Raw genomic sequence first — 27049 nt, forward strand, 5'->3', positions numbered from 1 at the left:
ATGAAAGTATTTAATAAGTCACATATAACTCTCTTATTAAGGATCTGGTTTTATCACTAAATTAAAAATATTATATTGGGGGCACCTGTTGGTTAAGCAACCTCTGACTCAATCTCAGCTCAGGTCTTGATCTCAGGGTACTGAGTTCAAGCCCTACAATGGGTTCAATGCTGGGCATGGCTACTTAAAAAAAAAAAAAAAAAAAAAATCAAATACCTTGGAAATAGTAGTTGCCTAAGTTAATACATGAGTGGATATAAGATTCTATATCTTATTACTTTACTTGTTAGCCATGTACTCTGGTTTGGCCACTGGTATCTCAGTATCATCATATTTTATGTCTCTGCCTCCTAAAGCTGGCCTTCTTGATTAGATAGTCTTTTTCCTTGATAAGCTGCCCCTCCTGATTAAATTTTGTTTTCTTGTTAACAAGAAAATGATTTCATCAGAAAGCAAGGATGATTAAATGCTAGCGTCATATATTCTTAAAGTGTCATGTTTAATGAAGCACAACAGTAATATAGCTTATATTTCCAAAGTTATTTTCAGCTGGTGCAAGAAAAAATAACACTTGTCAGTGTCATTGAGTACTTAGGAGATGTACCAGACACTGTTCTAAATGGCTTACATATACCTAATTTCGTCCCAGAAAACAGCCCTTTGCAATTGATAGTTGTCCTTTTATTTTATTTTATTTTATTTTATTTTATTTTATTTTATTTTATTTTATTTTTTACTTTATGGGAGAGAGATTGAAGTCAGAGTATACAGAGACTTCCTGAAAGGCCTCACAGAAAGTGAGTAGGGGACCCTGGGTCTAAACCAAGATAGTTTGCTCTAGAGTTCATGCTTTTAACTCCCCAGCTCTGTTGTCTCAGTTTCCCAGAAAAGGATAGGTTTATAAAGTGGATGGGAGTTTGGGTTTGGATTCTACTGATCAACCGGTTACAAATACAAAGAGCCTTGCCCCATCTGATAAGTCTCTGGGTTTTAGTCATCCCACCTCTTTAATATCTTTAAAATTGGCCTCCTTTTCACAATACACCCTGCCATTGACTTCACCCAGCTTTTCTTTTATTCATTGGCCTGGATAATCTCAATGGTCTCTTCCTCAGTCCCCTTATTTGGACTCATCTCTCTTCTAATTCTTTCTCCACATTGCTACCAAAATCATTTATCTAAATCACAGCTCTGATTCTAATGTTTCTTGGTGGCTACTTGATGGCTCTCTATAATCTACACATAGAGCCCAAATGAATCATCATGTTCTCTGAGGCACGTGTATCTCCCTGTCCAACTTTCTTAGTGCCTCTCCCACCCTGCCCTCTATGCTCCAACAAGACAGAATCAATTATATTATTGAAAATACCCCAAATCCCTTCTCTTGCTCTCATGCCTTTGTTCTTTCCCTTGGTTTGTGAAGCTCTCTGTAGCTGATGTCTATTGTCTGACTTGAATATATCTTCTTTCGTATGGCGTGAGCACTCCCTTTGCATTCACTAACTACTCTTTCCCTGGGCTAGTTATCAAATCCAAATTCACACCTCTATCTGCTCTGTCAAAACATGGCTAGGCCTTTTAAATATTATTCCTTTCCCATTTGGCATGATGTTAAGCCTCGTTAATAGAGAGTGCTGGTTGGCAATCGAGGAGGGAAAGGTTTTGTTTCTTGGTTTTGGTATGCTCCCTCCAAAAGTTCTACAGCAGAAGTAGCCTCTTCACCACTAGGTGGCCAGCAGCTTCCCTTAGCATGGTCCACTTTGGATGATGCTATAGTGGAATGCTCCTAGTGAGACGCCTCTCAATGAGCAATTTTTCCTTGATGTCCTAAGGGCAGATTTCCAGCAAGTTCTATTAGCTTGTGTGGAACCTCAGTAATCTCTCTGTCATCAAGTGAAGACGTAGGAAGATCTATTCTTGGCCCTGGCTCAGGGTGATGGGGAAGGTCTCCCTGAAGCACTGTATCTCAGTCCTTGGGGTGGCAGCTGCTCCTTGTATTTGCCATCCTTATGTTTTTTAGAGCTCTCTTTTTGTTACTCGGTCTCTTATGACTCTAATCTGCTATTGGGAGTTAATGATTCCTCATAATAAACTCTCCTTGCTGAAATCACTGTGTAGTTTCAATCTTATTATTGCACAGAATGATACATCCCCCAACTCTCCTAATGGGACCAACTTATTTCCAGTCACCCTCAACTTTTAGGCCCCAGCTTAGGCTTGGGCTTGTGACCCCAACCTGTTCAATCTAATCCAAGAAATTGGTCTGGGAAACATAAACCTCATTCAATTTAATGAGACTCAATCCTGAGACCTCCTTCTCCCAGGCACATCACCCTTCCTCATTTCTTTTTAAAGATTATTTATTGATTTATTGATTTATTCCTGGAAGACATACACAGAGAGGCAGAGACATAGGCAGAGGAGAAGCAGGCTCCTCGCAGGGAACCCAATGCAGACTGGATCCCAGACCCCAGGTTCACGCCCTGAGCCAAAGGCAGATGCTCAACCACTGAGCCACCCTGGCGTCCCCACCCTTCCTCATATTATCTTCAAATGACCACCACTATAATTTGGTTGAACTGATCCTATATGGGGCTTAGGGGATGGTGAAGGAAAGGAATAAGTGCTAACCAAATTTTAAAAATCAGCACATCTCCTTCCCTCTCTAAATAATTAACTCAGAGATAAGCACCTAATTCACAAGTCAACAGACCTAACAAGACTGTAGAACTTTCATTTTGAGCTACCAGGGAAGAGAATTTACTCTTTCATGCTATCCTTAGTCTAGGAGAGGAAAATCTTGAAAATGGTTAGCAGCTATTTTGAGACTGTGAGATAACACCTGTAGATAAGAGGGCCCTTTGTGAAGAAAAGGAGATAGAAACATGGTTCTTGTCATATTTTTGTACCTTGATCAAGCCTTGCCTGAATCTAAATGCCTCTAGACTTCTTAGTTTGGCGACCCAATATATTCCCTTTTTAAAGTACCAAGTTGAGTTGGGTTTCTGTTATTTAAACTGGAAAACATCCTAATTATTATGATTTTCTATCATTATAGGTGAGATTACAGCAATATGCACATTTTCCCAACTTGCACGGCTTTCTTTCTTAATGTGTCCCCCCCCCCCCCCAGTAGCCTATAAAGCTTTGAAGGCAGGGGCTGAGACTTATTCACCTTTAAGCTATCTAAGCACAGTGTGTTGTATATAGTTGGCATCCATAAGTATTTCTTGAAATGATAACTAAATACACAAATAAATTCCAAACAACCTAGTTGCAACCTAGTTAATGCCACAATAGCTCTGACAGAGAAGATATTCTAAGGGGCACTGGAGTGGCCTCAGTCAGTTAGGTGTTTGACTCTTGATCTCAGCTCAGGTCATGATCGTGGGATCGAGCCCGACATCTGGATCCATGCTCAGCGAGGAGTCGGCTCGATTATTTCTATCTCCTGTCTCTGCCCTTCCCCCGCACATGTGCTTGCTCTCTCTCTCTCTCTCTCAAATAAATAAATAGATTTTTAATTAAAAAACCTGGGCAATAATTTCTCTCTTTATAATAACAGACAAGTCTATTTTACCTCGACTGACTGCTATTCTTCAAACACAAGCTCTACATTAGAGCTGTGGGACTAAACAGGCAACTATCAAGAAATAATCCATTACTAAGGACACACAACACTATTTTATGCTAATGTCACAAAAAGCACAGGTAATGTTAAAGTCACCCTGCCTCATCAAAGCCTCCCAAACAAGGGGGCCAGCAGCATTAGATCTGGCCTCTGATTGCTATGAAGGTAATCTAACTTTTCTGGGAAAATGATTAAGGGGTGATTGTTTTTCTATTTTGCCACTCCACTTTTAGAGAGAAAGTCTGAGATAATCAAGAATATCATTATTCCAGGACCTAGCCTGAGGATAGAAAAAAGGGGGGTTGTTTTCTCTGACACATACATGTCAAGATGAATTTGTGTGTGCAATGTCATCACCGATACTAAGAATTGACAATACAATCTGATTACATTAATTCAGAGTCTAGGGAAAATAAATATCCCTCTTCATGATCATCAATTGCAATGTGGGATTCCGTGAAAAGTCTGAAGTGCCACATATCAATCAACCTAACACACTGACAATGTTAGCTGATTGCTAACATCAGATGTCTGGCTAGGGAATCACTCACAGCAACTGCAACAATGCAAGTGATTATAATTCAGTATTTTTTAATGATGTCTGATGTGCAAATGATTACTTTAGCTTTGCTCAGGAACATCAAATTCCCACCTGGGTGATAACCAAGCTTTGAACTATATGTCACCCACTATTCAACCACTATTGTCCAGAATTTAAAACAACAACAGTAGAGAAGACCTTCTTCAGTCTTGAGAATCCTTAAGATGTTTAAAAAGGAGCTCTACATTAAAGCCCATACAAATACGTGCATAATAAAACAAGTAGCTTAGTATGAGCAACTAGAATATTTGCATGTTATATGAAAAGACAGGCTCTTTAGCAGTCTTGTAAACATTAGGTTTCTGAACATAATTTTAGGGTAGCAGAATGCAAAGCCCCTTTGCCCTGCTAATCACACCATCTCCACAGTAATTCTTTTTTTTTTTTTTTTAAGATTTTTATTTATTTATTCTTGAGAGAGAGAGAGAGAGTGTCAGAGATACAGGCAGAGGGAGAAGCAGGCTCCATCCTGGGAGCCTGATGTAGGACTCGATCCTGGGTCTCCAGGATCATGCCCCGGGCTGAAGGCAGGTGCCAAACCACTGAGCCACCTGGGCTGCCCTCCACCGTAATTCTTTACTCATTTTTCTGTTGTGGATTATATTTGCTCATGACTACTCAATTTGCTGACAATTACTTTTTGGGGTGCAGGGCAGAGAATGAGAGCAGGTATTTTAGGAAAATAAACTGATTATCCTTTATCTACTCAGTGAATTATTGATGAAAAAACATGAATATAAGTTTCTGATAAGGCAATCCCCTCTGTGTTCCTGTAAGCTACTCAGAAATGAGAAAATATCATTATCTGGAAAGGAGAGCAATAAAAATTTGGCATATGGCCTAAGAGATAAAAAGGTAAAATGCATAATGCTTAAAGGTAAAAAAAGGTTACCACGGCAGGAAGCTACAGACTCATATAGGGTACTATTCAATCATCTGAACCAAAAGAAAATGGAGTCACTACTTTTATGGAAAATCATCTGTCATGTTTTCTTACCTATGTTTTATCATCCATGTGGTAAGGAAACTCATGTTTTTTGTTGTTGTTGTTGTTTGTTTGTTTGTTTTTTAATCTGGAAAAAGTCAGGACACCCGGGTGGCTCAGTGGTTGAGCGTCTGCCTTTGGCTCAGGTCGTGATCCCGGGGTTCTGGGATCAAGTCCTGCACCATCTTCCCGCAAAGAACCTGCTTCTCCCTCTGCCTGTGTCTCTGCCTCTCTCTGTGTGTCTCTCATGAATAAATAAAATATTTAAAAATAAATGAAATCTTTAAAAATATAATTCATCTGGAAAAAGCCTTAAAAAAGGTGTAGATGGTCATTTCCAACCTGCTCCATCTAAACACATAAAGATATTTTCTTCATCTGAGTTAAAAACAAATGAATAGATGCTTGCAGACAGCGCTCTTTTGTTCATGAGAGAATGTGCTTCTCTGGAAAAGAAGGAAACGCTAAAGTAGAATTTGACACCATGTTCAATTGCAATGGATTGTCGACACATGGTGGTTTTTTGTTTTGTTTTGTTTTGTTTTGTTTTGTTTTTTTGTGAGAGTGTGGGGGACAACAGCCCCATGATAGGAAACCCTGGCTGACCTGAACCCACCGCCTGAGTGGGGCAGCCCGGACACTGCAGTTCCTGTTCAGTCCACAAGATGGCAACATTCCATCACTGCTGCTACAGAGGCTGTGCTCTAAGTACAACAAATGCGTTATTTAGTCCAACATTATTTTTAATTTTACTACTGACAGTCTGACAGAACTACTTAATATTGCTGGGTTGACCTTTCTGTGACTTTGTGCTAAACCCTTTTTTTTTTTTTTTAAGCTTCCCTTAATCTGCTGCGTCGGGAAAAGAATACAGTTGACTCCACATGATGACAGGCTGCCCTGATACTATCAGTAGACAGCACTGGTCAAAACAAGTGGGTAGAAAGGCAGGATTACAGGCAGGTACTGGTGCTGTATGACATTGCATCCTGGATGCACGAGCATTCTGTGCCCATGGACAGCTCAGGGAAAATGTTCAGCCTGCCATCACTCCCCAGGAATCACTGAACAGGACCCTTCCACGGCGCAGAACAGTAACATACAGGACATAAAGTTAATCTCTTTAGGTTCAGTCCTCTTCTCCCCTAGGAAAGGAAGATTGTCCATCTGGGGGAAGATCTTTCTTAAAATGTTGCCTCTGAAGACTCAGCAGGCTGTTAAGGAAAGATAACAAAACTTTTTCTCCCACACACTTGAGAACAAAGTAATCTGCTGCTTAGAAGATGCATATAGCACACTTGGAAGGGCAGGAATGACAGCCACCAGTGAGCTCTGCGAGAGGTTTCAGGGATCTGAAAATAGCAACATCACTGCCATTTACCACACACTTACTTTGCACCACAACTCTGTGATAAAAGCTCCATAGGAATTCTACTCATTTTAAATCTCTCACAACTCTGAGGGCTGTAGTGCCATCAGCTCCATATTAACAGATCAAGTGTCTGAAATGTAAGGAGGTTATGTGGTAGATGACAACACAGTTGGCAAGTGGACATCAAGCCGATATTGAAGTTAATATTATTCCAGGAGCTACACAGTGGAATCATAACATTATACTGTCATATGCATGTCATGGACATGTCAATACTATAACAAATCATAACATTATACTGTCCCTTGGTGCCCTCTCCTCATAGTGCCCACCTCATCCAAACCACAAGAGCCTTTCTTGGCTTCTTCAGGCCCATTCTCAGAAAATTCTGATAGGAAACTCCCAAACAGGTTGTGCTTTACACCCCTTGGCTCGTCAGGCCTCCTTACAGAAGCCAGGAAGAGCTCTACCTTGCTTTGTGGTTTATGACCATGGAACTCATGCCGGATGGGTTAGAATTGGAGATGTTTCATAGTATCAAGGAGTTTATATTATAACTCAGAATCTTAGCTCTTTTATTTGGGCCAACTCAGGTAAGATGCTATACAAGACTTTTTGACAGAGAATCACTTGTTTTAGAAACAAAAGAATTGAAAGAAACCAAGGGACTATGACCAGGAAGGCACTTACAATAGGGGTCTATGGGTTAGTGGGACATGTAAGTGCCCAGAGACCCAGTCCAGTTATATTAGATGCCAGGCTTGGTGAAACAAGATTGACCTTAGCCATGAGATGTGCCAGACTAAGGTACGTTCAAAGTCCATAAGTCTACAAAAGTGCAAGGCTGGAGCAGGTAATAAAATGTAATTTAACACATGATCCATATTAAGGTGGGCACAGGTGGTCATTTGGCCAGCTAACCAGAAGAGCTGACCCACTCTGAATTACCACATGGATCAGCACTGATCTGAATTACCAGACAGGGTCAAGGCAGGTACACCATGCTCAGCCTCTGGAGCCTAAAAGAATATACTGTTTTGCATTCCAAGAAGTAAAGGAGAGACCCAAAGTCAAGTGAATCTTCTATAACTTTTTGAGTATATTATTGAATATAATTTTAGTATTAGAAAAATTGGAGGAAAAAAAAGAAAAATTGGAGGGCATAATACTTTTGTGAGTAAGCGAGCTGGTGAGCAGTGAAACATCATGAGTTCAGTTCACGCTCTAATATACATAGTCACCATTGCCACCCCCATAGAGCAAGTTTTGATAAGTTCCACATACGTACAATTTTCAGATGAGATAAAAGTCTCATGACATCCGCCATGTCCGCCAGGATGAGTAAGCGCGTTACAGCTGAGAGCAAAGCCCTCGCGGCCCGCACCATGGTGCCACGCTTCACTGATGAGCAGGGGTCATCAGCAAACTCTGAAGAGGCGATGCGCATTGTCTCACCTGGAAAATACAGATGGAGAGGCGCGTGGGTAGACTGGAAGCTCAAAGGCTAGCAATCCTAAAGATCTGTGGATGGCAGCTGTGGACAAAATAGGATGTTTGTTTCACACAGAAATGTGAAATTGTGCTTTGAATAGCAATAAGAAATATATTTAATTCAATTTGTCTAATAGTTGAAATGAATTTGACCTAAATCATTCTCATTTTCCCTTTCCCTTGGAACCAATGGGATTTACTAGGCAGCTAGTTGAGCTTACTGACAGTTGAGGTACAATGTTAACTGCTCCACAGAGAAATGAAACTAAAACCTTGGCCTCATTAACACTGGACTCTTAATTGAACTAATCAGACAGTAATAGACTTTAGACATACCCCAAATGTAGTCTTTTAATACCCTGCTAAGAAGCTATTCTCTAACATAGAGAACATTTATAGGAGAATTGAACCAGTTCAACAAACCCATGCTATGGCAGCTATTATTAAGCTGTGGAATTACAAAGGTGACTGAGGATGCCCTGGTCTCAAGGGGTCCACAATTTAATAAGGAAACATAATGCAAATACATACTCATAATATGTGTGACTACATGCCACAATACACATATGATTGAGAATGAAGACAAAGAAGGAGGAGTGATTTACTGATTTAGTGTGAGGCTGGGAGAAGCCATCAGTGTTAATGGGCTTTGAACAACGAAGAGGTGTCCACCAGAAAGACTGTGGCGGGAAGATCACCCTTGGCAGCATGAACACCCCATCAGGCTCTGAAAGCTGGAGCAGGATACTGAGTGTAAGGAACTCCAGTCAAGTGAGAAGCACAGTGAGGAAGGGGTACAGAGAAGAGAGGCAGCAGCGTTTGGAAAGCTGTGAAAGAGATCCGAACTGTGTTCTTGGCAGGGAGGGAAGTGACATTAATAGATTTTTATTTTGAAAAAAAAAAAATAGATTTTTATTTTGGTGACATTGCATAAAATGAACTGAAGTAGACAAGCTTAGGGCAGAAACACTAGTTATTAGGGCAAATGCATTACAGTCTGGGAGGAGCAATAATGAGGGCCTGGATGGACCAGGAAAATAGAAACAGGACACAGAGAGGAAGGAAATATTAATGAGATCTGTAATAGCGAAAGAACAAATTTAGAGACTTGAGACCAGAGAGAGGGTGGAATCGTTGGTGAATACGAAGTATTTGTACAAAGGGACCCAGGAGTGGGAAACAAAGGTGATCACCGACTAGGAGGACACAGGTCCTCTACCAGTGGACTGGGTATCACCTGAGGTAGAAAGGCCTGGGAGGCAGCATAATGCAGCTTCACACAGGGCGTACACAGAGGTAATAAAAGCTTCATCAATAAACTTGAAGAATAGAGTTAATATGACCAATTATTTAATTTAGGGTAAAACAATTCATTCAATATTTTATTTATAGAAATGATTACTTCTCATCTATTAATCAAAACCTAGCTCATTTAAATAAAGTCAACTGTATCATTGAAAGACTGTGCATCCTGTAATTTATCCTAAGATACAAGAGAAAAAAAAAAAAGAAAAACACCTCTTAGCATTTCACAAGCAGATCAGAATATAATATAATTCACTCAATGTTATAGTTATTTAAACCCTCAGAGGGATACTTTTCATATTTTGGAAATGAGGTGCATCAGCAAATATATTGTGCTGTTAGATTTTTAAAAGAGGCTACATCGACAATAAGCATGTTAAATAGCCAACCAGTTTAGTCTCAATGCCTAGGCACAAACAAATAGCTTGATACATAACAGCTTGGGAGATATGTAACAATTCATTACCCTATAGCACAAACGTGAACTTCCAAGATGTCTGGCCCTTCAGGACTAAATAAACTCTAAGGTAGAGGCGGGTAATTAGGAAATGCATATTTAATTTTAGGTGTCCTACCCTTGCTACAGAATTACATAAATCTCCTCCTCATCCCCCGGAACCCTGAAAAAAAAAAAACAAAAAAACAAAAAAAAAACTCACTGACTATCCGTGCTCTGAGGAGAAGACAATCTCATTCTCACTCTGCATAGAGCAACTGGAAAGAACATTCACAACAGTAGGTGAATCTAATGGAATATTGAGAAGGTCACCACAACTAAAGACGGACATATCAGGAGTGCCTGGGTGGCTCAGTTGGTTAAGCGTCTGCCTTTGACTCAGGTTGTGGTGTCAGGGTCCTGGGACCAAGCCCTGCTTTAGGCTCCATGCTCAGTGGGGAGCCTGCTTTTCCCTCTCCCTCTGCCTGCTGTTCCCCTTGCTTGTGCTCTCTCTCTCTCTCTCTCTCTCTCAAATAAATAAATAAATAAATAAATCTTAAAAAAAAAATAAAGATGGACATATCAGTATATGCTATTAATAGGTGAAGCAGCTGCTGTTGAAATGAATCTACTTATTCAAGGAAAGGTGAGATTTATCCTGCACAAAAACCCACATGGTTGATCCCAAATTCTGCAAGTTAAGTTGGTAGATGAGCCACAGTAACAGCAGGTAACTCACTCAGGTAGGCCTACCCTCTAAACAAAGGCCCTGGGAGGCAAGCCCAGTTGTATCCCTCAGCATGTGGAGGAACCATGCCTAATCAAAAATATTCAAGTTTAGATTTTTAGATAGAGGATCAGTATGATGCCACTCAATCCAGGTGCTGGCCATTTGGTCAGCAATACTGCTTCAAAGTTATGAGTAACACAGCAGTATAGAGCTGTCAGGTGGAACTAATCAAGCTAGTGCCCTCCAAATAGCCACCCCAGAAAGGAACTCTAGAGATGTCTGTGAGAGAGGAGAGGAGGGAGGAAGGAAAGATTGACAGGAGAGAAACCCACATAAGTAAATGTAACTCTGCAAATGGAAATTTCATATGAAATTCTGAGATTATTCTAAGATAAATAGAAGATGATTTAATTCCATTTAAATTACAACTAAAAACTTATTTTAAGGAGGTACAAATGATTTCATGTTGTTAAAGATTCTAAAGGAAAAGCAATCTGAAGTCAACTACAACTTAAATGAATTTTATATCCCTGTAGTTTTATGATTACTGAATTAAAATGGAAATCTATTTTATGCAATGATAAGCGAGTTTATCAGGATAAAATTAGCCATTTTCCCAGGGAACTGCTTTTTCTATAAGACTAAAGTATTTAGCTAAGAAGCAGTATGGATGTGTAGGAGATGGAAGGGATCAAAGAAGAAAGGATAATAGATCTGCCTGTTTCTTTTATATATACATCGTGTTCAATCTCAATTACTCTATATGGACCTAAGCTCAGAGTAGGGTTTCTAGAGTAGTCTTTGGTCTCCCAAGCTACTACCACCTGATGGAAAGAAGAAAACATCTTCAAATAAGTGACCAAAGGGAAATAATAGCAATTAATATGCACATAATGCTTCTATATAAAGGTTTATTATATAAATATTGTTCTAGGGATGCCTGGGTGGCTCAGTGGTTGGGCGGCTGCCTTCGGCTCAGGTCGTGATCCTGGGATCTGGGATCGAGTCCCACATCGGGCTCCTGTGAAGAGTCTGCTTCTCCCTCTGCCTATGTTCTGCCTCTCTCTCTCTCTCTGTGTCTCTTATGAATAAATAAATCAATCTTTAAAAAAAAGTATTGCTCTAAAAACTATAAATATATAAGTCATAGATTAAAACATCAGTAATCTTTAAAATCACAAAGATCTAGGATCATACTCTGACTCCATCCCAACCATTACCAAAAATTAGACTCGGTGATTATTCAATCTTTGTGTTTCAGTCATCTTAACTGCAAAACAGGAGCCAAACTAATCTAACGAGAGAGGCCTTGTGGACTGTCATTAGGGTCAAAGGTTAGAAGTGATGTAGTCCAAGCTCCTAGCACAAGCTTTTACCCATAATGGGGGCTTACTCATTATTGTCATTAATACTACTGCTGGTCCTCTCCATGACAAGAATAGTTCATGGTTAAAGGCTTGGAAGTGCTTTTTTTTTTTTGGTTGATTCCACTCTTGCGTATACAATAATTTAGAAGCAGGAAAATGTCTGCCCAATAAAAATATTTATTGTTTTAGGGCAGAAAATACCCTTCCCTCTCTCCCCCAATGGCTCGAGTCCTTGGCTTTCAAATTGGTGCTTGTTCTGGTTCTTACACTACCCTGGAGACACTGGGATGGATAGATAATGGTGAATAAGCTTGAGGTAATAGCAACTCAAATGTGGAATGATGCAGGACAGAAGTAATACATAGAAGAGAGGGATAAGATGCAGAGGACAGTCTCAGGAGTAGAAAAGGTCATTTGAGAAGCAGATTATGAACCAAAATAACATGAATACCAGGTGGTGCATCCTTTGAAGGGAGAGCCTGCAGGCAAAAGCAGCTCTCTTTAGATACTTGACAAATGAATTATTGGAAAACTGTGAGAAGTGGCGGGGAGGGTATGATGAAAAGCTAGGTTCAGAGAATATTAAAGTGTCTTCCAGAACATTTTCTATGCTTATATGTTTAACCAGCAGTTATCATGTTACATCTAAAATTGCATCTTCTTTTTAGTTACATAAATTCTCCTTTAATTACATAGATTTTGTATGATCAAGTATTTGGCATAAATTGATGGTTCATGTTCTTGATATTTTCCCATTGTAGACTTCCTAGAAAAGAGGAGATAAAGAGCAAAAAGTTCTAACCCTCTTAGCTATGATTTGATCCCTTTTCACAATAATCTATGGCTGCCTCAGAACCTTTTTCACACCTATTTTCCTCGAGGTACAAATCTTAAAAGATCCTGAGAAATGGACTCTCTAATGCAGAAAATGCAATATATTTTTAGAGAAGAAAGATTAGTGAAGTCTAATATCTAATCACTGTTTCACAAACTCTTGGCTAATTCTGTTCCCCAAACTGTACATCCTCACTGAGACCTACACAGAGACAATGAAGGAACAGACTCAACAGAATTTCTAAATGATAATTGAGTGGACAGTGCACATCTTATGAATATTTTATCATTTTGATTATGTTGTAGAATATATAAAGCAATGCAATGCTTAAAAACCACTTCTGCTGTGGTTAGCTCATTTTTGAGGTGTGGTGGGAAATATAGATCTTCATTTGAGATAAAGCAAATGAAATGCTAAATGAATGGTCAATGTGGAGAGCATCTCTCTATTGGCTAAATAGGATGGTGCCAAATTCATGAAATGCTTAATAAAGCCAATTAGAGTTTCCAATTTAAAAATCAAACAAACCAAATGAACAAACAAAACACCAGGAATGGTCAATGTAGAGAACACCATGGAAGTCACAATGTTACCAGAGGAGATTTTGACATATTACACTCTGTCTCTTGGCTCCTTTTTTGAGCACTCCCTTGATAAAATTATCCAGAGTTGGCTGGTGTAACAGGAAAGGATGAGTTGAGCTAGCTGCATGAGTAAACATGGAGGAACATTCTCTCCTGGGCTTACTCCAGCAGCAAGTTGATGGTGCCCACAAGGTGACTCAAGGTTCCTTCCATTTTAAGATTCTATCAGGTTGTGTTTATTCAGACTTAATATCTTAACATGTGCTGCCTTGTTTCTTTCCTATTAAGAATAGTCTCTTTTATTTAGAGCTCATGGTGCGCCAAGCTCTGTTTGAAGAGCTTTATTCGTTATAACTCAATTACTGCTCAAGAGAAACTGATGAAGTAAATACTTACATTGTCACCATTTACACCTGAGGGAACTGAAGAGCACAAAGGAAGATTACTTGCCTAAGGTCAAACAGCTGGTGAATGGTAAAGCCCGCATTCAAAGCCATACTGGTTCTAGGGTCTGTGCTATTAATAATTGTGATTTAGAAATAACTTCAGATTCTACTTACTGTATTAAAAGTATTTGTTTACATATTTCCATCTGGATTGGTATTAGGAGCTCAAAATTAGCACACTATTTTATTTAGTTAGCAGAGTATTATGAAGAAGAAAGGAAGGAAGGGCGAGGTAAGAACTAAATAAAGTCATTTCTTCAATTATTCACAGGCTTCAACACTCCCTATTGTCTCTTAATGGGGCTGATTTATGACTACCTGTGCTGCATACATTTGAGTCTTCAACCCTTTGCCAAGACTATAAGCTTTGGATACAAACCATAATTGTAGCATATTGATTTCTTTATTCCTAGTACTTGACATATATTTGATGGGGTAGAGTCACTCAATGAATGCTGCAAAGAGCAAAGGAAGGCATGTCTGGCACTTTATGTTTTAAAAATATCCTGGGGCACCCAAGTAACTCAGATGGTTAAGCATCAGACTCTTGATTTTGGCTCAGGTCATGATCGCAGGGTCTTGAGATTCAGCCCCCTGTCAGTCCCTGGACTCAGTGGGGAGTCTGCTTGAGATTCTCCCTTTCCATCTACTCCCTCATCTCCTGGGTTCCCCACCACCTCAAATAAATAAATAGATAGAGATCTATCTATCTATCTATCTATCTATCTATCTATCTATCTATCATCTATCTATCTTATCCAACTAATGCTGAAGCAAGAAAAAGGTACAAAATCCTGAATGCTATGAACTTATTAGTGACATAATATGAATATTTTCTTTTTTTTTTCTTTTTAGGTTGGTCTAGTGAGGTCAGCCAGCAGCAGGGAAGCTGTAACATTTCAGAAAGGTAGGTTATAGTGGAAGTAGCAACTCGTTTGCTTCTCCTCTGTTTTGCCCACATAAGCTTTTGCTATCAAGAGGGAAAAAGTCTTAAAAGTTTTTTTGGAAATAATCAAGAACTTGAGAGAGCAATGTGTTCAGTTCACCCCAGGGTGGTTATGACTCAAATCCATGATTAAGAGGAAAGGTCGACAACCAGATTTTTCTTTGAGGCTCAGAGATGATGAAATATTGTATTTTCTCAAGCAAAATCTGTATTAAAATAAGCTACCTCCTGCAGATCCTGTCACTTCCAGCACTGAGCATCTATAGAAGTGCTGGCACAGTTCATGTCCTTCTGTTACCAGAAGCAAAATAATCTTTGGCCTAAATATGAAAACAAAGCTTTATATGCATATAAATATAATTATGCATGCTATAAACATATGTAATTATAATAATTATATAGTATACTAATAATTAACATATAATGAATTATAATATTAAATAAATACAATATATGCCTGCATGTTATACATGTAATTTATATTAATATACAGTTAATGATATTAAGTAAACACCAAATTAAAATAATTAACATGAATAATAAATATTTATATATAAAAAGTAGGTACATGAAAACTACATCAAATCCATGTAATTAACATAAAATGAGAATTCTGCTTTTTCCTTTATCATTCTTCCAAGGGTAGTGGACTCTGTGGGCTCTTCATCTTTCTTTGTTTTTCTAGGTAACTCTCAGCAAACAAGAAATTACATGGAAAATGACAAAAGGCTTATGGTTTCATTGTCCCTGGTGTGACCATGAGACTAGAGAATTGCTGATCTGGGTAGGACCTCTTCAGGCTTGTTTAGCACCTTATTCTCATGTTAACATAAAGACACAGAAACTAACTGTCCATTGACCCATGGAGGGTCAGGTGGTTAGGTGGGACTAGCATTGCAGTTACCTGACATCCCAGTCAGGGCTTCTGGCCATAGCCCCAAAGTGGTTGGGAGACCTATAAAGTACAGTGTGACACAAGCAAATTAAAACTTCCTCCTCACCTAGCAAAATCCCAAATAACCACATGGCCTGGTTATAGTCTTGCCTCAGTGGCTCGAGCGGCTCCAAAGACAACTATGCATCCGCATTCAGTCTGGCCCAGTGTCCTTTTTTTTTTTCAAGGTGGGTAATTGAGTCTGTTCCAATGCAATTTTCCCCCAATCAAGATATGTTCAGTATGCGAAAGTACTACAAATGCCAGTAATTGATGATTAAGTGTATTGAATGTTATGAGCTATTAAACATCGTTAGAGACAGTAATGTGCCACCCTGCAGAAGGCACAGATCATTAAGCGTATGGATTTTAATTATTTCAGCTGTAGCCTTTTCCTGGGTTGGGAAGAGAGGGTGTAGGGTAATTTTGCATTGTTGTAGCTAGAAAGATTACCATGCTACAATATGGCATACTTCACAAATGAGACCTTTGCAAGAACCTGTTAAATATAGCAAGAGCCATATTACACAAAAATGTGATTACTGTCTTGGGCTCAAATGCAGTGAAAGACCATAAACTTGCAAACATTAAACAGTGATGTTTTAAGCTTAAGAGAAAAATGGAGAATGGAGGATCAGTATTGAACCCAGTGTCTCTTGATATTTTTATAAAATAAAGGGAAAAGAAATTGATGAACATGTAAATTTCATTGTACAATAAATTTTTAACATAAGTGTACTATATCAAATATATAATTAAAGAAGGCCTCTTGTAAGTTGGTTTGTAAACCGAAGAAGCAGCTAATAAATTATTTTTTATATAATGAGACCAAAATTTCAATAACCCTGTATATGTAATGCAAGTGTCTGTATAAAAAGCATATTGTGAATTTATTTATATTCTTAAGTCAATAAATGTTTCTATGTCTTTATTCTCTTACAACCACAACCACAAATCAAAACCCACTGAAATGTCAATAGACTGATACAGTACTTGGTCGTTGAAATGTGACTTCAAAAACCTTCAGTGTGATAAGGAAAGAAAGAATACCACAACTGGCATCTAGACCGGACAGCAGAGGTAGCATGATCATCAAAAATGCCAGCAGTCTCAACATTTCACCATTCACATGTAGAGGACATTTCAGTTTCTTCTTGCTAATTAAGATGCTGTGCAAGGAACTACAGAATTAAGGAAGTGAAAGGGGGGATTTACTGTCCAAATATCAAAATTTAAGATTACCTTAGAGGACATGATATAGCCTATATATTAGCAGATGCAAAATCCAGGTGTGACCTCTAGGACAGAAGCCCTCTGCCTCCTTAAGAAGCCATCCAATTTGAGGCTGCTCTAATTATTAAAATTATTTTTTCAGGGATCCCTGGGTGGCGCAGCGGTTTAGCGCCTGCCTTTGGCCCAGGGCGCGATCCTGGAGACCCGGGATCGAATCCCACGTCGGGCTCCCGGTGCATGGAGCCTGCTTCTCCATCTGCCTGTGTCTCTGCCTCTCTCTCTCTCTCTCACTGTGTGCCTATCATAAATAAATAAAATTTAAAAAAAAAAAAAAAAAAATAAAATAAAATAAAATTATTTTTTCAACCACTTGGTCTTTGATATGTTCTTCTGAACCACACATAAAAATATAACTCCCTTCTCAGTAGGATAGATCTTAAGAAAAAATTTTTAAATCTCCTTTGAGGAGAAGGGAAATATCAAAAAAAACATGCATCAGCCCTTGCCCAAGTACTAATGCTGCATTTAGATTATGAAAAGAACTAACATAAATAAATGAACAAACAACTCCTCATAGTTTTCCAAATGTTAAATACCTACTAACTAGTCATTCAAGTCAGGATAATTTGTACATGCTCTTTTAAGCAAATTAATGGTGTAAGCACGAAAGGTGTTGCCAATCAGCATGGGAGGGGATAAACCTGGTTTTTGGCAAGTTGTGAAAACAGTAAGACAAATAATAGCTGGTAACTAGTCACTCCGATCTTTTTCAGGATCTAAATTACTATATATATTTGAAAGATACTGAATGTAAGTTCATTGGTGGAACCCAATTCTTCAATTTCAGAGGGGAGAAGAGGAGATCAAGAAACTTACATGGTTTGTTCAAGGTCACACCGTGCACAAAGGGCAGAGTCCAGACCAGGAGCTGGATTCTTGATTCTGAGTTTGGACGCACTGCAAATTACCACGGTGGTATATTTCTTTAGAAACACTCAGTTTTTCATAGGGTTTCAAAAATTCACAACTGACTGTCCTCAAGTTAGTCCATATAATTTAAGCTTTTTTATACCAGTTTGGATGTCTTGATACTATGCTTATGTGCAAATATATCATTAAGCTTCGAGTTTCAATTTTGAGGTACCTCAAAATTGTCATTAGTAAAATGAAATAATGCTTGCATCACTGTTTCATATCCGCTAAAACATAAACACAAAGAAAAGCAAATGGGAAGTATAAAAAAGGCACATTATATAATTTGCATCTTACAGGCTACAGATAAACTATGCTTGAAATTGCTATACTGTAAAATAACTACCCAACTTAACTTTTCGAAAGTAGTCTTTGGCTAAGCAAAACACAGGAACAATCCTCATAACGAGAAAAGTTGATTAAGGATAGAAAACTCTACCACACATTTCAAAGTTAGAAGCCAAATAAATGAGGTTCCAAGTAACTGGTATTATGAATCTGGTAAATAGTGCTATAAAAAAAGGCTCAAATAAAATATATTTTAAAATAAAACATGGAGAAAAATGATTGTCTTCACTGGTTTGAGGACGAAAAGCCAGAGTGATCAGATTCTAAGATTTAAATGGCAAGCCTTTGCTTTAATTGCTGAACTGCCATTGACTTCCCAGTCATCACAAATAAATAGTAGTTTGTTAGATGTGATTATAGCCATGATTCTTCTGTACTGAACTGACAGGAGGCACCCATGTCACCATCATTCTTGTTCCTATATTGAGAGGGCTCAAGAAAGAAACCACATCTAAATCAACATCAGTATATCAATTGTAATAAAACAGTCCTGACAAAAAATGCTTGTTCAGCAGAATCCAGCAATAGGTAATGAACAAAATTGATTTAAAGTAACTTAAAATCTTAAATCCACACCCCCCCCCCCCGCAATTGCCAGAATGTGCTAATCAAAGCTTTCTTCACCTCTGTGATCAATAGCTTGTCACTAAGGTCACAGCAGTCTCAGGCAGACTTCTCTCTTTCCAACTCAAAAGTACATTTTTAAAGTAAGTGAAATAAAGTTATAACAAACTTTACCAACAAGCAAACAAAATGTCCCACCAGGGTGGCATGCATCCTTAAGGGTGAAGGAAGTTTGGGGGACTAGAGGTAGTGCCTACATTGCTTGGTAAGGTTGATTATATGATTATATCTGTAAATGTGTATTTATGTACAAAGTATATAAAGAATTACATATCATTTCATCATCTGTAGAGCATCTGCAGAAAAATGCCCATTGAGTAGGCATTTGGAAATACAAGAAAGAAGAAGCTTCATTTTAGGGAGTTGAGAATCATGAGTATAGAGAGGATGCTTAGTCAGCTACAATAATAAGTAAAGGTGGCCAAAAAGTATTTGTATGTGTGCATACATATGTATATTTCTGTATGTCTATCTATCTACCTATCTCTCCATCCATCTACTCATCTATCCATCCAGGTAACTATCTATGCATATAAGATAGAAATGAAGTTAAATTTTTCTTTCTTTATCCCTCCAATGCATAGCGTTTAGCCTTAACTCTAAGAGCTGGCGTAGAGCAGCCACTCACAGCCAATGCCTTCCCCCAAATCCCTGCTAGAGCACTAAAGAACAAAGTATAGATGAGAATGTCTCAGATAAATACACTCTTCATCATTAACTAATTCCTTGGCCCCATATTGAGCAGATCTGGATCAATAGTGAGATTTCAGGGCCTTTTTAACCTCTTGACATCAAGCCCTCAATGTAAAGTGGCTTTGAGGGGTTTAAGACTCCTTTCTTCTAGGCTGATTCAGTTTTCTACTAAGGTTTCCAAAGGAAATAGACCTCATCTTATCATACCAGTTTCATGAAACTGGAGGGAACTATAGAGAGAGAAATGAAAAGAATGAAGATTATAGGAAGTCAGTGAATTTTAACCTTTTCTCTTTAACCACTGGAAACATGATCTACCATCTTAGTCAAAATAATGTAATGCATGCAAAATGAAAGGAAATACAGGCCAATTTTAGAGTATGCTAGTTTTATTTTCAAATAATACGCTCAGTATTTTTTCTTCACCCTCCAGACACTACTTTTTTTTAAAGATTTATTTCTTACAAAAAGAGAGAGTGTGTGAGCACACACAAATAGGCAGGGGGTAGAGGGAGAGACACTCAAGCAGACTCCCCACTGATCACAGAGCCTGATACAGGGCTCAGTCCTAGACTGCGATCCTGACCTGAGCCAAAATCAAGAGTTGGATGTTCAACCAATTCCCTTCCAGACACTATTTCTTATCTAAGTACAGAAAATTGTTAAATTGGGAAAAAAAAACATAGAATGAATATACTTTTCTCTGCATTTCTAGACTTTTTGGACACTATCTGGTGTGTTAATAATTAGAGCCATTCTCAGATTCTCTTGCCAATCTCAGAATTTTTCTGCTTTGTGAGGCTGCTCCTGGGCAAGAGGGTGGCCCATTCTGTGTTTAGTGTTACTTTCTTTGAAAGTAAAAGTAGAAAAATAATGATAAATGCCTTGAAAATTGCACTGTACACACTTGCCAGTAAATGAAGGTGCACAGTCCCTCGGTAAACATATTTCTCACTTCCAATTTTTGAACTCATATTAGGAGTATAATTTAACCTCCCATGGAGGTCTGCCTGTAAGGAGAGAGTATTCTCTTCATGCTGATGTTAGTATTCCACTCTGTATGACAGCATAATAAGGATTAATATGCTAACATGGATTTTTAAAGCAAATATACATGGGTGGTTAATTCTTACATCACTTACATATTACTAGATGGAGAGACTGAGCAGCTATTGTCCTGGGGCAATGCTGGGAGATGTCTGTGGATATATGGGAACTGGTTTTGAACAATAAGGGGAGTTCATTTTCAATTCCTATACTGAAAGCAAGTGGCTCTTCTCAACAAAAGGAATTTAAAGGAAAACTTGGGGAAGAAAATGCAGATGTCAAAAAATCTGTAGATGCAGTAAACCTTTTTTTAGAGACAGAGAAGCACCAGTGAACAATACCTGGGTTTAACAAGCAAAATTCTAAACCACCTTCAGAGAGTATTCAAGCCATGAAGTAAGAAGCAGTCCTCCTGGCACACGGGACAAAGGGCAATGGCAGTCTAGACTGATAGGTCTACACCTGCAGGTTACCACCGGTCACACTTGTCCAAGGCTGTTAGTAAGGTGGAAAATAGGTCCACATAAATCTACCTGCATCCTTTACCAGATGCCCTATATAAACAAGGAGTCAATTTAATTCCCAGGACAGAGTGCAGATTCAGTGACATTTAATAGATCGATTTGTTTTCTTCTCACAGTTCCAAGTTAAAGGAACTTTTCAGGTATAAATGCATGAGATGCACACACACATCACATAAATTTAAAAACTCCAATCAAGGCTTTGGCATGGAAAGTTGGCAAAACCAGTAAATGGAACCATTTATAGAATTTAGCCTTAAGCCTTCTTTTTGCTTCATATGCTACACATTACAACTATACTAAGAATCCCCAAACCTAGTATTTTCAATAACTGACAGATGCAGCTAGAAATCATTTCCAAAGATGGCACCATTGCAAAAATCTATTTTGCCTTACTCTGTGGGGTTCTCTTCAATGTTAAATAACGTTACTTCCTCACTTCTAGTTACCTTGAACTCACTTTCCTCTTCCCCAGAGACTTAAAGAATAGACGACTAGGGCAGCCCGGGTGGCTCAGCGGTTTAGCGCCGTCTTCAGCCCAGGGCCTGATCCTGGAGACCCAGGATCGAGTCCCACATCGGGCTCCCTGCACGGAGCCTGCTTCTCCCCCTGCCTATGTCTCTGCCTCTCTCTCTCTCTGTGTTTGTCATGAATAAATAAATAAAATCTTTAAAAGAAAAAAAAAAGAATAGATGATTAAAAAAAACTCTCAAAGACCCCATCCAATTCTGGATACTATAATGCAAAACAAAAACAAAAACAAAACAGCAACAACAAAAAACAAAACAGTAATAGCTGTTATTTATAAAATACTATGTATCAGGCACAATGATAAAATCTTTAATTATATGATCTCACAATGAGGTGGACAACAACTCCATTTCAAACATAAAAGAAACTCTGGCTTAGTTTAGAAAGTTATATTTAATTTGTCCAAGGTCACACACCTACCCAGTCAGCCTCAGCCCTAGATTTTGATAGGGTTGTTGGACTTAAAAAAGTATGTGATCTGAGTAAACTTGAAGCTCTCAGCCAAGGGTCTATTGGCATAAAATTTTGCATTGGATGCTCCAGTGAACATTTCTTAAGACTGTGGACATTTTTTAAAGGAATTCTTATTGTGAATGCAAATATGACATATTATTTTCAAAACGAGCACACTTTATAGCAGAATAAGAAACCAATCTCACCTATAAATGTTACTTTGCTTTGCACCTATTATGCAAACGTATGCCTAATAATTATAGATCAAAAGAAGCAACAAAAGGAACTAATATGCCATCACATGACAGATGTGATTAATCATTCTGAATTTTAACCATCTCAAAAAATATAGGTTTAGCATTTCTCATTATTAATTGGATATCATCTACAAGATCTTTTTAGTAAGAACTTGGGGTTCCACTGAAATTTAGGCTCATCAACTTTTACATATGGAAACTAAGAATAAAAGTAAAAATGTTAATAGTATTAATATTATTCCAGAAAAAAATTAAATAACAAAATTATCAGTATGACAAGCTCTTAAAATCATCTATTTTTTCCTCTGAGAACATACCAGTAAAGAACCTGGGCTCAGATTTCTTAAACTTCAGTCCCAGTTCTGACAATTTTTACCTTGTTAACACAAGTTACTTAAGCTTTCTTATCAATAAAATGAAATAGTACCCCATGTCACAGATTTACATAAAAGATTAAACAAGAGGCTGCGAGAGACTGCATAGCATGAAACATTTCTCCAAGACACCTGGAAATACATGTAATACAGCAAATTTCTTTAGAAATGGAAGGGCAATCTCTGAGCTGAAGGAAGGAAGGAAGGAAGGAAGGAAGGAAGGAAGGAAGGAAGGAAGGAAAGAAGGAAGGAAAGAAGGGAGGGAGGGAGGGGAAAAGGAAAAGAAAAAAGCAAGAAAGAAAACTTAGCAATCTTGAAATAAAAATGGTAAACTGATTCTGAACCATCAAAAATCTCAGTTATTCACAATCTCAGTAACTAAGAAGATAGATTTTTTAATGGCCACTCATGGGACAAGAGAATGTCTTAATTTTCACAAGGAGTGAAACTGCAATGTTATCCATGCAAAATAAAATTTATATTCTAAAGTGCTACTTCAGTGAAAATATTAACTAGAAAAAAAATTGTCCTCCAACAGAGAGAAATGGCAAAGAAACTTGTCTTACTCCAGAAAAAAAAATCAGATGGTTTCATTTTTAATTGGTCATGATAGCTTATAACCAGAGAATTCTCCTCATGTGTTTGTAGGAAAATCATGCATACTAGCTACATAGACCAGAATATCCAGAGCAGAGAAATTATTTTAAAAAACTCTTTGAGGTTGATCCTGTTTTGGGGTCCCCATCAGCAAAATCAAATGCTTTTTGGAAGGCAGTATAAAACATTCTCAATAAGGCTTCATTAAAAAATGAATATACAGTTTAAAATTATAGAACACTATAGATATGCTAAGTGACAGAATTAATTATCTTAAAGAACTTAATAATAAGGCAGCCCGGGTGTCTTGGCAGTTTAGCGCTGCCTTCAGCCCAGGGTGGGATCCTGGAGACGCGGGATCAAGACCCACATCAGGCTTCCTGCATGGAGCCTGTTTCTCCCTCTGCCTGTGTCTCTGCTCTCTCTTTCTCTCTCTCTCTCTGTGTCTCTCATGACTAAATAAATAAAATCTTTAAAAAAAGAACTTAATTAAGTTAAAGAAATTAATAAATAAAGAACATCAGAATATTAGCTATATATAATAACTATATATATATAAAATAATACACTCTACACTCTGGAATCAAAAACCTAGCGTTTACTAAAAAATGACACTCTCCTTTCTAACTCCAAACTCCTGCTCTGCTTTCTTTACCTACCATACCCCTACATTCTTTCTTCCATGATCAGTATATGTTCTTCTTTTATTTTTTTTAAGATTTATTTATTTATTTATTTATTTATTTATTTATTTATTTATTTAAGAGAGAGGGGGCACCGCTGGTGGGGGAGCGGTGTAAAGGGAGAGGGAGAAGGAGAGAAGCAGATTCCTGGCTGAGCACAGAGCCCACATGGGGCTCCATCCCTTGACCCTGAGATCATGTACTGAGTGGAAATCAAGAGTCAGATGCTTAACTTCCGAGCTACCCAGGTACCTCATCATATGCTCTTCTGATCTCAACTGGTTTTACATTTCCCTGAGCTGTGAAAAGCAAGCCTATGTAGTTCTAGTTATTCTAAATAATATACAATCTTCTAAATTTTCAGTGAAATATTAAACTGAACTCCATGAGTATAATTTTAATATTAAATTCATTTTCTTCTTTTCTAATCTTTTAAAAGTAGTGACCTACTTCTGAATAAAGTTTAATTTTTAAATGGAATCTCAGTGTTTTACCATTCTGGATAACAGAGAAAGGACCAATCAATATAAAGGACATGGTCCAGTATTATCATAATGAATATTCAAAATCAGCCCTAATCACAAACATCTTGGAATAACACATTGCATAACATTATTTTTTTAATTTAAACTTGGCAATTTTCTAAAAATAAAATCAACCACTTATGGAAACTGCAAAGGTCTAAACACTAAAAGCATAGATCTCTTGGAAGAGCTAGGTTATTTCCCCATAGACTAAAACTATTTATAAACTGTACTTGCAAATAATGATTTTTAAACACCTCTTCCCATTTTCTAACTATAAATTATGAAGGGCAAGTGTGTTGGGAACTACGGAATAAGGACATAATGAATGGACTAGGAGGAGAGAGAAAAAAATGTTCCTTGGCATCCCCCCACATACATCTTAAAAAAACAATAATCACAGAATGCATCTCCAACCTACATCCCTAAGCCATCATGCTCAATTGAGAATCCACTGGTAAATGGTGCTACAGGTTCAAGTGTACCTCACTTTCCAAAAGATATGTCAAACGTATACGTAACCTCCAGTATCTATGACTGTAACCTTGTTTGAAAAGACAGACTCTTTGCAGATGTAACCAAGTTAAGATGAGGTCATATTGAATTAGAGTATGCCCTGATCCAATATGACTGGTGTCATAGGAAGAGATGAGATATAGACACACAAAGGGACAACACCATATGGAACAGAGATGGAAATACTGAAGCTGGAAGTCTAAGAGCACCAAAGATTGCCAGCAATCCCCCAGAAGCTAGGAAGGGGAAAGGAAGGCTTCTCCCCTTCAAGTTTCAGAGGGACCATGGCCCTGCCAACACCGTATTTGAATTTATAGTCTGCAGAACTCAAGAGAATAAATTCCTGTTGTTTGAAGCTACCCAGTTTGTGGTACTTTATTACAACAGCTCTAGGAATCTGATACTAAAGGGATATATGTACTCCCTTCATGAGAAATATTACATTTAAAAATATTTTAATATATTCTACATTTCAACTTTGGTTAGAGCATGAAAAAAATTATTCCACCACCAAGATGCCCGATTAAGAGTTTGAGCAGATATCATTAAAATTCACACTCAGAGTAAAATTTTAGTCATCAAGGGATCAGCCTTCCAAACTCAAGATTCTCTAATGAATGCTGACCCCAAAGTAGGAAGGTTTACTATGTAACCAATTTTAGGATTAAAAAACAGCTTCCCAGAATGCCAAGGAAGAGAGACATATTGCCAAGAGGATCTGATGGTCCCAAGACTAAGCCTTATGGGCTTTGAATGGGCTGTCGTGCTCTGATCAACAGGAACAATCTGTGAAAAGTCATCCCCTCCATGCAAGTCTGGGAAGTGAGACATCAGAGGTGGACAGCAGAGGAAACAAGAAATAGGAGAACTGGAGATCAAGAATGGCAGCAATGAGAAATCCACTGGTAGTGGATTCTGCCCTGCATGAGTCAATGATGAGAAGAGAAAGTCATGATGCCAAGAGGCAGTTCTGCAGCATGTAAAGTATCAAATAGCCTTCAGGTCTCTCCTCCAAGAGCCTCACTCTCCTAGGACACACAGAAAATGCAGGTGAGCTCTGCAGCCTATGCAGGCAGACATCAGGAAGGTGGTGTCCAAAAGCTAGTAAAATATCTGTTGCCTACATGAGCAAGCCAAGCAAATGCTTTAAAACATCCTGTAGCTCCTTATACTCAATAATGCTGGCGGTCATCCTGAGGAAGACCTAATAATGACTGAAATGTTTGGTCATTTTCCTACTTACATTAGCTAATTGATTTTATCTACAAATTCCATTGCTGTTCCAAATATAAAATCATATTAAATATCTGACTTAATGGAAAAAGACAAAACCAAACAAAACCATCATAGATTCAGTGAATAAGACTTTTAAACAAATTACTTAAAGATGGAATTTTTAATGTTATTCTGCCTAGAATTTCAGTAAACATTAGACATTAAAAGTTCTTTATAAATAGAACATGGCCTATCATAATGTCTATAACTTACTTTTAATATTCTAATGATAACACCACTGACATTTGTTGAATGATATTCTTACTGAATATCCATTATATGTCAGGTACTATGTTAAGTGATAATGATAGTGTCAATGTAGTACGTAAAGTACTACTATCTTTAAAGTATGCCTATCTCTAAATACCTGAAAGCCTGATAACTACTTAATCAAAGTTATCCATGGGTACATTGGTAAAATTGAAATAACAAATAGTATTGAGAAAGATGTTAAATCAAAGGCAGATGATTGTAAATGTGACCAAGTGCTTATTTTCTAAAAATAAATAAAATATCACTTAGAAAGAAGGGTTTCTTCAGTATTTGAGTCACTGTCCAGGAAATACACATGGAGCAATCTACATACAGCCCACCTCCATGGTAGGGGTTGGGAGATTAGACAGCGATCTCAAACGGAATTCCTATCAGTCACTGTCCCAGGTAAATGACTTCCAGAACAACCACCAGAACTATTAGATTAGGTATTTTTACATAAGTAAAAATTAGGTAACTGGATAT

General features: G+C 38.0%; 1 protein-coding gene across 7 annotated transcripts in view; it reads right to left on the reverse strand.

Moving 5' to 3' along the window:
* The window catches only part of CTNNA2 (catenin alpha 2), a 1086013-nt gene that overhangs the window by 751619 nt on the left and 307345 nt on the right, over nucleotides 1-27049 (reverse strand). For all 7 annotated transcript variants that reach the window (XM_025453745.3, XM_025453746.3, XM_025453748.3 and 4 more), the window contains one exon: nucleotides 7878-8044. In XM_025453745.3, the coding sequence (XP_025309530.1) occupies nucleotides 7878-8044 (167 nt within the window). The remainder of the gene's footprint in view (nucleotides 1-7877; nucleotides 8045-27049) is intronic.

Source organism: Canis lupus, chromosome 17 (assembly GCF_003254725.2).
Source record: "Canis lupus dingo isolate Sandy chromosome 17, ASM325472v2, whole genome shotgun sequence".
In the NCBI taxonomy this organism is placed as follows: domain Eukaryota; kingdom Metazoa; phylum Chordata; class Mammalia; order Carnivora; family Canidae; genus Canis; species Canis lupus.